The 13,330-nt window shown below is 49.1% G+C and overlaps 1 protein-coding gene across 2 annotated transcripts in view; it reads left to right on the top strand.

Annotated features, from left to right (window-relative positions):
- Positions 1-1,617: 1,617 nt before the first annotated feature.
- The window catches only part of SMCHD1 (structural maintenance of chromosomes flexible hinge domain containing 1), a 162,539-nt gene continuing 150,826 nt past the window's right edge, over positions 1,618-13,330 (top strand). For both annotated transcript variants that reach the window (XM_034762716.1, XM_034762715.1), the window contains exon 1: positions 1,618-1,797. In XM_034762716.1, coding sequence (XP_034618607.1) covers positions 1,618-1,797 — 180 coding nt within the window. The remainder of the gene's footprint in view (positions 1,798-13,330) is intronic.

Genomic DNA, 13,330 nt, shown 5'->3' with positions numbered 1-13,330 from the left:
TAGGGAGTTTCGCAAGGGAGTTTGGAAGGGTAGTGGGAAGGGAACAAGGGCCCCTTGCTGTTTTCTTTAATACTATAATCTAAACTACATTCAAAACTTCTCGATTTAAACAAAACCCTTTAATTAACCAGGAGACCATCCAGGCAGAAGACCAGCAGCAGAGTGGGGGCTATCCAGTTGAGTGCAGCATGTATGATTACCTGCCCTGTGGGCGGGTGGCGTATGTGCATTCGATGCATGGAGCTCCTGGCCCTCAGAGACTGCATATGGGATGGCAGCACACATGGTTAGTTCCATGATTTATTTTGTTTGGGGTGGATTTCCTTACTATTCTGTATTTAAGTAGTTTGTGGTTATAAGTAGATCAGCATTCCTGTGGTAGCCCAATGAGTTTCTGCAGAATTTATGTTTACATTTAAAAATATTTTCTAGGCTTTATCAGTGCAGAGACAATGAAGCATTATCTTCCCGAGTTTGCAAACCAAATAGCAACTCAGAGGTAGTGATTAGCTCCATTGTCTCAGTAGTGTGCTAACCCTGAAATCTAATAATGGTTATATATGTAATCTGATCACAAATTATTGTCGGTTTGATCTTTTACTAAATATTTCTAGGGATCTACATCTGGGATTGTGTGTGGCGTTGTGGGTGTCACTTCAGTACAACACTTTTGCTTTGCGTGGCCAGGGTGGGTTGAGAGCAACTGAATCTTTGATCGTCTCCAGGAGGAGCGGGACCCTGCACTCTGCTCAGTTGGTAACGGAGCCCCTCGAAGGGCGTCCGGCAGTGACGCCCCGAGACGATACCAGTGAGCGGGAGGAGCTGGGTGGGAACAGCTTGGGGTCCGGGGCAGAAAGGGCGATTCCAGGGCCAAGAACAGCCGCGGCCGCCGCGAACATGGGGCCGTGCGGGGCCTGCTCAGGGCTCTGCTACAAGCGGGGGAGGGAGGTAGAGCCTCAGGCTGCGGCTGCAGGGCCAGAGTTTCCAGCAGCCTCCTGTGGCGTCGATTCTCCGCCTACCAGCGCAGCAGCTTCGATTTGGTCCGGAAGCGAGCCCGGCTGGGAGGGGAGCCGAGGAACACGTGATTCCGGTGCCGCCTGCACAGACGGTCTCCTCCCACCGCCTGAGGGGGCAGCAGCAGCGCTCAGAATTCCTGGGTGAAAAATCGGGGCTCCCCTGGCTACATCATTTCCCCTCTCTATGGTGCATACTGGCACGGAAGTGACGTACGGCCCTTGGTTTCAGTCCATCCCGGGATGATTCTTTCGCGAGTTACTTCACTTCCGGGATAGACGGAACTGCCTAGTCCCTAGCCCACGCTCAGCTCTTAGCTCCGCCCTCAGGCCAGTTCATCTCGGCGTCGCGCTCAGCCCTGCCCCTTCCGCTATTGTACTTCCGTGTCCCCCTTCCCCGGCCTAGGCTCCATCTCCAGGCCCCGCCCCTTCACTCGGCAGGCCCCACCCCTTCCCTGGGGCTCCCCAGCCCCGCCCCCTTCCCAGAGGAGGCTGCCGCTCGCTGGGAGAGCAGCGCCAGGCGGGGGAGCTCGCGCGCCAGAAGCCAGGCTCAGGCAACGGCGACTGGGCAGCTTCCGTCTCTACTGCTTTCTGCTTCCCCAACATGGCAGCGGTGGCGGGAGGCAGCACCCGAGCTCCCGGGCCGAGTCTGTCAGGGCCGCACGGCAGCGGGGACCGGACCGTGTTCCTGTTCGACCGGCGCCGGGAGCAGGGGGACCCCAAGGAGAAAGTGCTGAGCTGCGACGAGGAGACCTACCGCGGCTTCCGCAGCGCCGTGTGCCAGGTAGCGGGGGCCCGGGCGGGCAGAACAGGGCTGCTACGACCGGCTTGTGCTGGGGGACTGGGCGCGAGGGGGCGGGGTGAGGTGGAGGCAGCGGGCTTGGAGTCCCTGGTCCTGCACAACTGACCGACCGTTGGGCGTTCTGGCGCGCGACAACCTCGGGGGTCTGGTGCTGCCGAGCCCGGCACGTGCCGCGCTGCCCCACGTGATCCTGTGTTCCTTTCTTGGGGGGCTGCGTGGAAGGGACTGCGCCTGGTGCGCGGTCATTGCCACTGTCTGCCTGGCGAGGCGCTGAAGAGCACTGGGTCGCAGTGCTCAGTGCGCATGACATGCTGGGGCTGCAGTGACAAGTTGGTGCCCTTCCTTGTTCTACTGTTAATTCTCGGCCTCTGGTGGCTGCAGCCTTGCAGATCACCACTGTGAGCTGCAGCCTCCTGGACAGAGGAAACCCATAGACCGGCTACATCTTGGGAACCTGTGTGTGTGACATGTTTCAGAGGGGTAGCTGTGTTAGTCTGTATCAGTAAAAACAAGGAGGAGTCCTTGTGGTACCCTAGAGACTAACAAATGTATTTGGGCATAAGCTTTCGTGGGATATAACCCACTTCATCAGATGCATGTGTTATGTTTCTCTGCCATTTTAAATTCATTTACGAAGTGGGGTTTTGTTGTTGGTATGTTTTTTGTTAAAGTTTAGTTTCAGCTAATTTCTTGGGAGAGAAGAATTTGTTGGATTAAGAAACCTTGTAACTGGGAAACAAAAGTTCTCCGTTATCCGGACTGCAGCTATTTTTTTTTTCTGAGGAAAAAGTACTCGCTGGCTTTTACTTCAAGTCTTTTTCACATTTTTGAATGTGTCACTTTGAAATATTTATGTTACAATCACATTTCATTTTTTATTGCAAAAAACAAGTCTGAGTTTGGGAGTGGAAAACTTTATTCTAGAAAAATAAAAGGGAAGGTCCTTATGCCTCTTAGGAAACACGAGTTATACAACTTTCTAGACCAGTAATCCCCAAACTGTGGGGTGTGTCCCGCTAGGAGGGCATGGAGGAACGTTCAGAGGATGTGTCAGGGTCCAGGCCAGCCCCCATGGGGGGTGGGGAGGGAGTGCCACCCAGCCCTGCCCCACTCCCAATGATGACTTCTGGCAGGGTGTGGACAGATTCCATTACTGGTAGGGGTGCACGACAGAAAAAGTTTGGGGAGCACTGCTCTAGAAGCCCAGATATGAAATGGAAATGGGTGGAGGCATTTCTTATTTGAGAGACCGCCTTGTGGCTAATCAGTGGAATTAACTTGGCTGTTGAAGAGATGGGAGTGGGTGGAAATATGACTTGTGAAGCAGCTTTCTAAAATTTTGAAACTTCTGGAGGTGGGTATCTGTCCTCTTTGATTCTGCTCACTGTTTTGCCATTCACTTCCTAGTTGTGTTTAAATCTTGCTGCTGCTTCCTGTACGTAGGGGTCTACTTAAATTAAGGAGAAATCACATTTTCGTGGGTTGGTCGTGGCATAAACAGCAATATTTGCTATGATGAGCCCACAAAAAGTGTGATTTTTCACAGTGTTTTTCAAACTGGGGGTCCTGACTCAAAGGGGGGGGTTGCAAGCCTACTGTAGGGGGAGGCGGTATTGCTACCCTTGCTTCTGCACTGCCTTCAGAACTGGGCAGCCAGAGTGGTGGCTGCTGGCTGGGTGCCCAGCTCTGAAGACAGTGTTGCAATACAATGCCAACCTTACTTCTGTGCTGCTGCTGGTGACAGCACTGCCTTCAGAGCTGGGCGCCTGGCCAGCAGCCGCTGCTCTCCAGCCGCCCAGCTCTGAAGGCACAGCGGAGAGCGGCAGCTGCTGGCCGGCTGCCTGGCTCTGAAGGCTGCACTGCTGCTGGTGGTTCCTGGCCAATGGGAACCCTCCCCCCCACCTCCAGGGGGCAGCGCTGTGTCAGAACAGGGACTTTTAATGGCCCGGTCGGCGGTGCTGACCAGTGCCACTGTGACCCAATGCCTTACATTCCGTGACCCAGTACTGGCTTGCGACCTGTAGTTTGAAAACCACTGCTCTATATCAACATCTAATCAAAATGTCAGGTTCAGAGAGTGACTGGCTGTTTGGGTTGGACCAGAGATGTCCTACTGTGTCAGTTGAGGATATGGGTTTGGAGTTTTTTACCGTCTGCAAAAAATTCAAGGTCTAGATTATTTGGTTTGTCACAGCAGTAGCAGAACCAGGAGATTTTCACTTCCAGATACCTAAGGAATGCCTATCTACATATTTCTTTTGTTTTAAAAATATCTATGGCTTGCTCTGTCTCAAATGCATTTTTAATATGCCACCTTTATCATTTGGTTTTGTATTTGTTCTCGCATCTTCACAAAGTTCACTGTTGTGATGCTGACAGCCCTTTATTGGCGGAGGTTTACTATCCTGTCCCACCTCAACTGACTTGTGCAGTTCCTTATGTGTCTATGAACACTAAGCTGTTCAGGAGTCAGAGATTCTGACTCATCTAGGTTTGTCAAATGTTGGTGTGCTGTTCAACACAAACCAGCAAAAAAAATCTCTCCTGGGAAATAATTGATGGGGCAATTTTTCTTGCATCTCACATCAGGCCATTGAGTGCTTACCTAGCTAAGTGGATCCTCCAGATGGAATTTAACTTTCTAAACCTAATCTGTCTGACTCCATCCAATTTCACATTTTGGCCTATCTTTCAGATGTCTTGTGGAAGTCCTGGTTTCACCTTTTGATGTTAAAATCTCAAACTGAATTCATTGTCTACTCAAGCTCATTCCTCTCCCTCCACCAGTGTGAAAGCATAGTCGTCATCCCCTGGGCATTTTGTGTGACACAAGCCCCTCTCTTTGGACCCATAAATCCAGGCAGTATCCAAATCCTGTTGCTTCTTCCTTCATAACTGTGATGGAAGGTCTGGGGACCTTGTCATAAGGCATTTCTTGGTAAAAGAAATAATTGCTTGGAGAAGTTAAGCAAGAGGCCTGTCTGAATCTGGGTATAGTCAGCTGTGGTGGTCCATGCAAGGTGGTGGCTGAGCAAGGTTGTTCAGCCTTTGAAAGGTCATTATTTGTTATTGTTAGTCATCATCCCTCATTGTGCTGTCTCCTGCGGGATGAGTAATTCTCCTAGTCCTGGAGTGTTTTTGTGTAACTGGTTAGGAAAATCAGGGGAAGGGCTTAAGTAACTAAGGAGCACAGAGCAAGAGTTGGTCTCTGGACAAAAGAGAAGTTTCCAATGTCTTATTTAGATTCAGTCATGAGAAGGATTAACTTAGATGTGTTAAGTAAACCATTTCTTTTGTTTTATTTCATTCTCGTTTTTTAATTTTGTTGTTGTTGGTTTATTAAGACAAGGAGAAGATGAGAATTGGTGGTGGTATTGGTTAGGTCTAACAGGAGAATGACAATTCTGCATTTGAAGTTGAAAAATTTGTGTGTTCTGCTTTGGAATGAAAACCAACCCTTTCAACTGTTTTTGTGAAAATGGAATTGTGCAGAAAAGTTCAATTTGAGAAGAGATATCTGAATGCCTGAATGATTCATGTATGTGTAGCTTGGTGGTTAGGGTAGTGCTCTGGTACATGGGAAACGCAGGTTCAAGTCCTGCTTGATTCAAAGCATAGTTTTTCACACTAGATCACTCTGATTCTTGCAGAGCAGGGACTTGAGACTGAGTGGCCCACATCTCAGGCCACTAGGCTATAGTGTGAGGGTTTCTTTATCTTCCCCGACCCAAAAAAAACCCAAGATATTTTGATGAAGTCTTAGTTGAAACCAAAATGTTTTGATACTTTATTTTGTCAAAAATGTTCCAACTAGCTCTAATGTTGGTCACGATCAATGTTTATAAGATCCACTTTTTCTTTAAGTATGTGTCAAGTGTGGGTCCCACTGTAGGTGTTCATGTGCACAAGATTGGATTTCTTCTGAATAGCAGTGTTCTTCATGGTCATGTATGCGTACTGTGCCTCCCAGGTGAGGGCATAAAAGGTTGAGTGGCCATTCTCCTCCCTCACTTTCCTCTTAACAACTGTGACAGCAAGATGAAATCCAGCGAGTGTCTAGCCTGGTACTGTATTCAGATCCCTTGAACCAGTTCTTTTCAACTCATTTGGTGAAGAATTGTGTTTTCACACTTTAGAGAAAAAGCATGTTTCTTGCAAAAAATAGCGAGAATTGATTGACTCCCCTGTCATCTAGTACATCCTTGTGTATGGCAGGGCAAGTCTCTTACCATCCATCAACTGCCATGCCCCAGGGTTCAAACCCTGCCTGTCATACGACTGATTGATCCTTGTGAAGGGGGGACACAGCCAATGTCTCTTCTGCCTAGGAGAGAGTGCTTCCTGGATAACTACTCTGTGTGCAAGCTCTTCTCCGCCAGGACCAGCAAGTTCAGGGACACTCAGCTCAACCTATATCTACTTGAGCAGTCCATGTAGGTCACTTTGGATCCTGAGGGCTGACTATTATGCTCAGAGGCCAGATATACCAGAATCAGCTAGTGCTCCGTCAGTCATTCTTCTTACTCTGGGATAAGGCAATGAAAATAATGTAAAAAGGACATTGGCAGAGTTGGTGTCAATAGCATCAACACCAACCTCCTCAACGTGTTGGAGAAGTGCCCAATGTGTAAGACTTCAGTGCTGACAGTCTCAGCATTGAGTGCTTTAGCACCAGTAGTACCAGGACCAACGAAGCTTCCCCCACTTAAGCAGCAAAGCTGGCACCTTTGCCCACTCAAACAGGATGCTGATTTGCATAGCTGGTCCAGGCATAAACTTGTTTCCAAGACCAAGGGACGTTCTCAGATGGAAGATGCAAGACACAGCTCTGCGGACAAAGTCCCTAAACGGGCAGAATGAGAGACCTAGCACCACACCTGTAACCAGTGTCCACAATGGAGTTGAGCAACAACCTCAAGTATGCTGGAGGCATCCGTATCACCCCTGGAGATATTCGCAGTCATAAAGAGACATCCGATCCAGTAGCAGCGCCACTTTTCTGTGAGGAATATATTCCTCCTTGCCATCCTGACTTATTCCTTCTTGTTGGTCTGAAGTGGTGATCCCTCTCTTCTGCCATCAGAGAAGGACCCTAATGAAGTTATCAAGGAGCCCCTGTTCAGAGTGCAACCACTGTGCACCCAGAGCAAGTATTAATTCCTGGGGGAACAAACATATCTCTCTATCGGTGTTATAGAGGGCAAACAATTTATGAGTTTACCCTGCATAAACTTTATACAGAGTAAAACAAATCTATTTGGAGTTTGGACCCCATTCGGAGCTGAGTATCTGAGTGCTGGAGACAGGAGCACTTCTTAAGATGTTTTCAGTTAAGCCTGCAGCTTGTGGGGGATGTGGTTCAGACCTGGGTCTGTGTTTGTACCAGGCCAGCATGTCTGGCACAACCAGGCAGGACACTGAAGTCCCAAGCTGCCAGGGAAAACGGGCTTAGAGGTAGTCTCAGCACATCAGGTGGCAGTTCCCAAGGGGGTTTCTGTGACCCAACCCATCACAGGGGCCTCAGACCTATTTTAGTCCTACGACACCTCAACAAGTCTCTTATGAAGTTGAAGTTTTGCATTGTCTCCCTGGCCTCCATCATCCCCTTCCTGGATCCAAGAGACTGGTACACGGCCTCGACTTGAAGGACGCTTATTTCCATATTTCAAGGTCACAGACTTTTCCCCTGTTTCATAGTGGGTGGACGCCATTTCCAGTTCACTGTGCTGCTCTTTGAATCATAGAATAGAATCATAGAATATCAGGGTTGGAAAGGACCTCAGGAGGTCATCTAGTCCAACCCCCTACTCAAAGCAGGACCAGTTCCCAACTAAATCATCCCAGCCAGGGCTTTGTCAAGCCTGACCTTAAAAACCTCTAAGGAAGGAGATTCCACCACCTCCCTAGGTAACCCATTCCAGTGCTTCACCACCCTCCTAGTGAAAAAGTTTTTCCTAATATCCAACCTAAACCTCCCCCACTGCAACTTGAAACCATTACTCCTTGTTCTGTCATCAGGTACCACTGAGAACAGTCTAGATCCATCCTCTTTGGAACCCCCTTTCAGGTTCTTGAAAGCAGCTATCAAATCCCCCCTCATTCTTCTCTTCTGCAGACTAAACAATCCCAGTTCCCTCAACCTCTTCTCATAAGTCATGTGCTCCAGCCCCCTAATCATTTTTGTTGCTCTCCACTGGATTCTTTCCAATTTTTCCACATCCTTCTTGTAGTGTGGGGCCCAAAACTGGACACAGTACTCCAGATGAGGCCTCACCAATGTTGAATAGAGGGGAATGATCACGTCCCTCGATCTGCTGGCAATGCCCCTACTTATACAGCCCAAAATGCTGTTAGCCTTCTTGGCAACAAGGGCACACTGTTGACTCATATCCAGCTTCTCATCCACTGTAACCCCTAGGTCCTTTTCTGCAGAACTGCTTCCTAGCCATTCAGTCCCTATTCTGTAACAGTGCATGGGATTCTTCCGTCCTAAGTGCAGGACTCTGCACTTGTCCTTGTTGAACCTCATCAGGTTTCTTTTGGCCCAATCCTCTAATTTGTCTAGGTCCCTCTGTATCCTATCCCTACCCATCAGCGTATCTACCACTCCTCCCAGTTTAGTGTCATCTGCAAACTTGCTGAGAGTGCAGTCCACGCCATCCTCCAGATCATTAATGAAGATATTGAACAAAACCAGCCCCAGGACCGACCCCTGGGGCACTCCACTTGAAACCGGCTGCCAACTAGACATGGAGCCGTTGATCACTACCCGTTGAGCCCGACGATCTAGCCAGCTTTCTATCCACCTTATAGTCCATTCATCCAGCCCATACTTCTTTAACTTGGTGGCAAGAATACTGTGGGAGACCATAACAAAAGCTTTGCTAAAGTCAAGGAGCAACACATCCACTGCTTTCCCCTCATCCACAGAGTCAGTTATCTCCTCATAGAAGGCAATTAGGTTAGTCAGGCATGACTTGCCCTTGGTGAATCCATGATGACTGTTCCTGATCACTTTCTTCTCCTCTAAGTGCTTCAGAATTGATTCCTTGAGGACCTGCTCCATGATTTTTCCAGGGACTGAGGTGAGGCTGACTGGCCTGTAGTTCCCCGGATCCTCCTCCTTCCCTTTTTTAAAGATGGGCACTACATTAGCATTTTTCCAGTCATCCGGGACCTCCCCCGATCGCCATGAGTTTTCAAAGATAATGGCCAATGGCTCTGCAATCACATCCGCCAACTCCTTTAGCACTCTCGGATGCAGTGCATCCGGCCCCATGGACTTGTGCTCGTCCAGTTTTTCTAAATAGTCCCGAACCACTTCCTTCCCCACAAAGGGCTGGTCACCTTCTCCTCATACTGTGCTGCCCAGTGCAGCAGTCTGGGAGCTGACCTTGTTTGTGAAGACAGAGGCAAAAAAAATCATTGAGTACATTAGCTTTTTCCATATCCTCTGTTAGTAGGTTGCCTCCCTCATTTAGTAAGGGGCCCACATTTTCCTTGACTTGCTTCTTGTTGCTAATATACCTGAAGAAACCCTTCTTGTTACTCTTAACATCTCTTGCTAGCTGCAACTCCAAGTGTGATTTGGCCTTCCTGATTTCACTCCTGCATGCTTGAGCAATATTTTTATACTCCTCCCTGGTCATTTGTCCAATCTTCCACTTCTTGTAAGCTTCTTTTTTGCATTTAAGGTCAGCAAGGATTTCACTGTTAAGCCAAGCTGGTCGCCTGCCATATTTACTGTTCTTTCTACACATTGGGATGTTTTTTTCCTGCAACCTCAATAAGGATTCTTTAGAATACTCCTTTCCCCCTCATATTATTCTCCCAGGGGATCCTGCCCATCAGTTCCCTGAGGGAGTCAAAGTCTGCTTTTCTGAAGTCCAGGGTCTGTATTCTGCTGCTCTCCTTTCTTCCTTGTGTCAGGATCCTGAACTCGACCATCTCATGGTCACTGCTTCCCAGGTTCCCATCCACTTTTGCTTCCCCTACTAATTCTTCCCGGTTTGTGAGCAGCAGGTCTAAAAGAGCTCTGCCCCATGTTGGTTCCTCCAGCACTTGCACCAGGAAATTGTCCCCTACACTTTCCAAAAACTTCCTGGATTGTCTGCACCGGTGTATTGCTCTCCCAGCAGATATCAGGGTGATTAAAGTCTCCCATGAGAACCAGGGCCTGCGATCTAGTAACTTCTGCTAGTTGCCGGAAGAAAGCCTCGTCCACGTCATCCCCCTGGTCTGGTGGTCTATAGCAGACTCCCACCACAACATCACCCTTGTTGCTCATACTTCTAAACTTAATCCAGAGACTCTCAGGTTTTTCTGCAGTTTCATACCGGAGCTCTGAGCAGTCATACTCCTCTCTTAGGGTAGGTCTACACTACCCGGTAGTTTGGCGGCAAGCAAATAGAACTTCTGGGTTCGACTTATCGCGTCTTCTCTGGAGGAGATAAGTCGAACCCGGAAGTGCTCACCATCGACTGCGGTACTCCAGCTTGGCAAGAGGAGTACCGCTAAGTCGACGGGGGAGCCTGCCTGCCGTGTCTGAACCGAGGTAAGTTTGAACTAAGGTACTTCGAACTTCAGCTACGTTATTTACATAGCTGAAGTTGCGTACCTTAGTTCAAATTGGGACGTTAGTGTAGACCAGGCCTTACATACAATGCAACTCCCCCACCTTTTCTGCCCTGCCTGTCCTTCCTGATCAGTTTATATCCATCCATGACAGTACTCCAGTCATGTGAGTTATCCCACCAAGTCTTTGTTATTCCAGTGACATCATAGTTCCTTGACTGTGCCAGGACTTCCAGTTCTCCCTGCTTGTTTCCCAGGCTTCTTGCATTTGTGTATAGGCACTTAAGATAACTTGCTGATTGTCCCGCTTTCTCAATCTGAGACAGGAGTTCTCCCCTCTTGCACTCTCCTGCTCGTGCTTCCTCCCAGTATCCCATTTCCCCACTTACCTCAGGGCTTTGGTCTCCTTCCCCCGGTGAACCTAGTTTAAAGTCCTCCTCGCTAGGTTAGCCAGCCTGCTTGCGAAGATGCTCTTCCCTCTCTTCGTTAGGTGGAGTCCATCTCTGCCTAGCACTCCTCCTACTTGGAATACCATCCCATGGTCGAAGAATCCAAAGCTTTGTCTCCGACACCACCTACGTAGCCATTCGTTGACTTCTACAATTCGACAGTCTCTACCCAGGCCTTTTCCCTGCACAGGGAGGATGGACGAAAACACCACTTGTGCCTCAAACTCCTTTATCCTTCTTCCCAGAGCCACATAGTCTGCAGTGATCCGCTCAGGGTCATTCTTGGCAGTATCATTGGTGCCCACGTGGAGAGGCAGGAAGGGGTAGCGATCCGAGGGCTTGATGAGTCTCGGCAGTCTCTCCGTCACATCGTGAATCCTAGCTCCTGGCAAGCAGCAGACCTCTCGGTTTTCTTGGTCGGGGCGGCAGATAGATGACTCAGTCCCCCTGAGGCGGGAGTCCCCGACCACCACCACCCTCCTCCTTCTCTTGGGAGCAGTGGACGTGGAACCCCCATCCATAGGACAGTGCATCTCATGCCTTCCAATCGATGGAGTCTCCTTCTGTTCCCTTCCCTCAGATGTATCATCTAGTCCACTCTCCACATTAGTACCTGTGGAGAGAACATGAAAACGGTTGCTTACCTGTATCTCCATTGTTGGTACATGGATGCTCCTCTTTCTTCTTCTGGAGGTTACATGCTGCCAAGTTTCTTCACCGTCCCTCAGTCACCTCTGCGCAACCTGCTCTGAGTCCTCAGAACGTTGTGCCTTTATAAGCATATCCTGACGTCTGTCCAGGAAATCTTCATTTTCTCGCATGCAACGCAGGGTCGATACTTGTTTCTCCAGACCTCGAACCTTCTCTTCCAATATGGAGACCAGCTTGCACTTTGGCCTCTCTTCAGTCCCAAGAGTACGCACAAAATGTCTGGTGCCAGTGGCCCCTTACCTGAGACATGGAGGGGTCCAGGCCTTCTCGTATCTTGATGATTGGCTCATCAAGGGCAGATCTCCGGAACAAGTGCAGTGGAGCCCCGATCTGGTGATCTTCACCTGCCGCGACCTGGGCTTGTGGATGAATGACAAAAAAGTCCACTTAAGGCCAGTGCAATGGGTAAAGTTCATTGGAGCAGTCCTCGACTCCATGCAAGCCAGAGCCTTCCTTCTGGAGGCATGTTTTCAGGCCATGTCGGACCTGATCTTCCATGTGAAGAACCACCCGCTCACCATGGCTCGCACCTGACTGTAGTTGTTGGGCCACGTGTACATATGTGGTTGGTCATGCTTGGCTCCATCTCCAGCCTCTGCAAGCTTGGTTGGTGTCGGTCTACATTCTCAACTGGCATGACCTATAGCGGGTAATCGAGGTGCTGGATTGCATCCGGTCGTCCCTGGATTGGTGGTTGGACCATGGGTGAGTGTTGGAGGGAATTCCCTTTGTGGTCCTGTTAGCGACCCTGGTCTCTGATGCTTCGGATGTGGGCTGGCGAGCACACCTGGGCCAGCAGTACACAGGGCTGCTGGTTGCAAGACGATCTGGCTCGCCATAATCAACTTCAGGGAACTCAAAGCGGTTTGCCTCGCCTGCCAGGCTTTCTTGCCCCTCCTGAAGGGTAAGATGGTGCAGGTTCTGATGGAGTTGGCTTAAACTCTCTTGAATCCATCAAGGGCTACATTAAAGTCTCTGGAGATTTATCTGCTGGCATCCTACAGAAAGCCTTACACATATCAACCCGAACAAAGGCAGACTACACCTTACTTCTGGGACTGACAGACTGAATATCAGCAACAGAAGAAACCTAGTACTCCAGGGGACGCCCCTCTTCTGCCTCCTTGACCATCCCAGCTCCCCCTGAGACGGTAGGTTTAACAGGAATGTCGAGAGCCACAACTAAGCTAATCTGAAGTCTACACCAACCTTCTGGAACCATCTGCTACATTCTATCGGGCCTGGGCAGCTATCACAGCTGACAAATGGGTATTGGTTATCATTGCCCAAGTCTGTCCTATACATTTCCATTCACTACCATCCTCTTTTCATAGACTCTTCTAATGAGAGTCTTTTACAAACATAAGTGGACTAATTGCTTTGTCTTGGATCAGTAGAAGAGAATGTGAGAATAAAGGGGTGGAGTCTTCTCCCTATACTACTTTATTCCAAAAAAGAAAAGAAGGTCTTTGACCTACCTTAGGCCTGAGGAGACTGAATAAATATATATGCCACCTCAGATTCAAGGTGGTAACACTTTCCTCCATCATTCTAGCTCTCCAGGTCATCACAGACTATAGAGTTCATAGGAGCCCTGATTGACTTTGTTTCAGTGAGAGCATGCCCTCCCTGAAGACAGGTTCCTGTCCATGCAAACACTGGTGCATGGGATAGAAGAAAACATGCCTACAATGGTATGCTTGTGTCTGGGGCTGCTATGCCATATGTCTGCATGCAGGTACATGGTGCCAGTTGCCAGACTTCAATCTGAGCCAGAGTTA

This window comes from Trachemys scripta, chromosome 2, assembly GCF_013100865.1.
Source record: "Trachemys scripta elegans isolate TJP31775 chromosome 2, CAS_Tse_1.0, whole genome shotgun sequence".
NCBI lineage: Eukaryota > Metazoa > Chordata > Testudines > Emydidae > Trachemys > Trachemys scripta.
The sequence above is the reverse complement of the archived record's forward strand: the minus strand, read 5'-3'. Positions and strand labels throughout refer to the sequence as shown.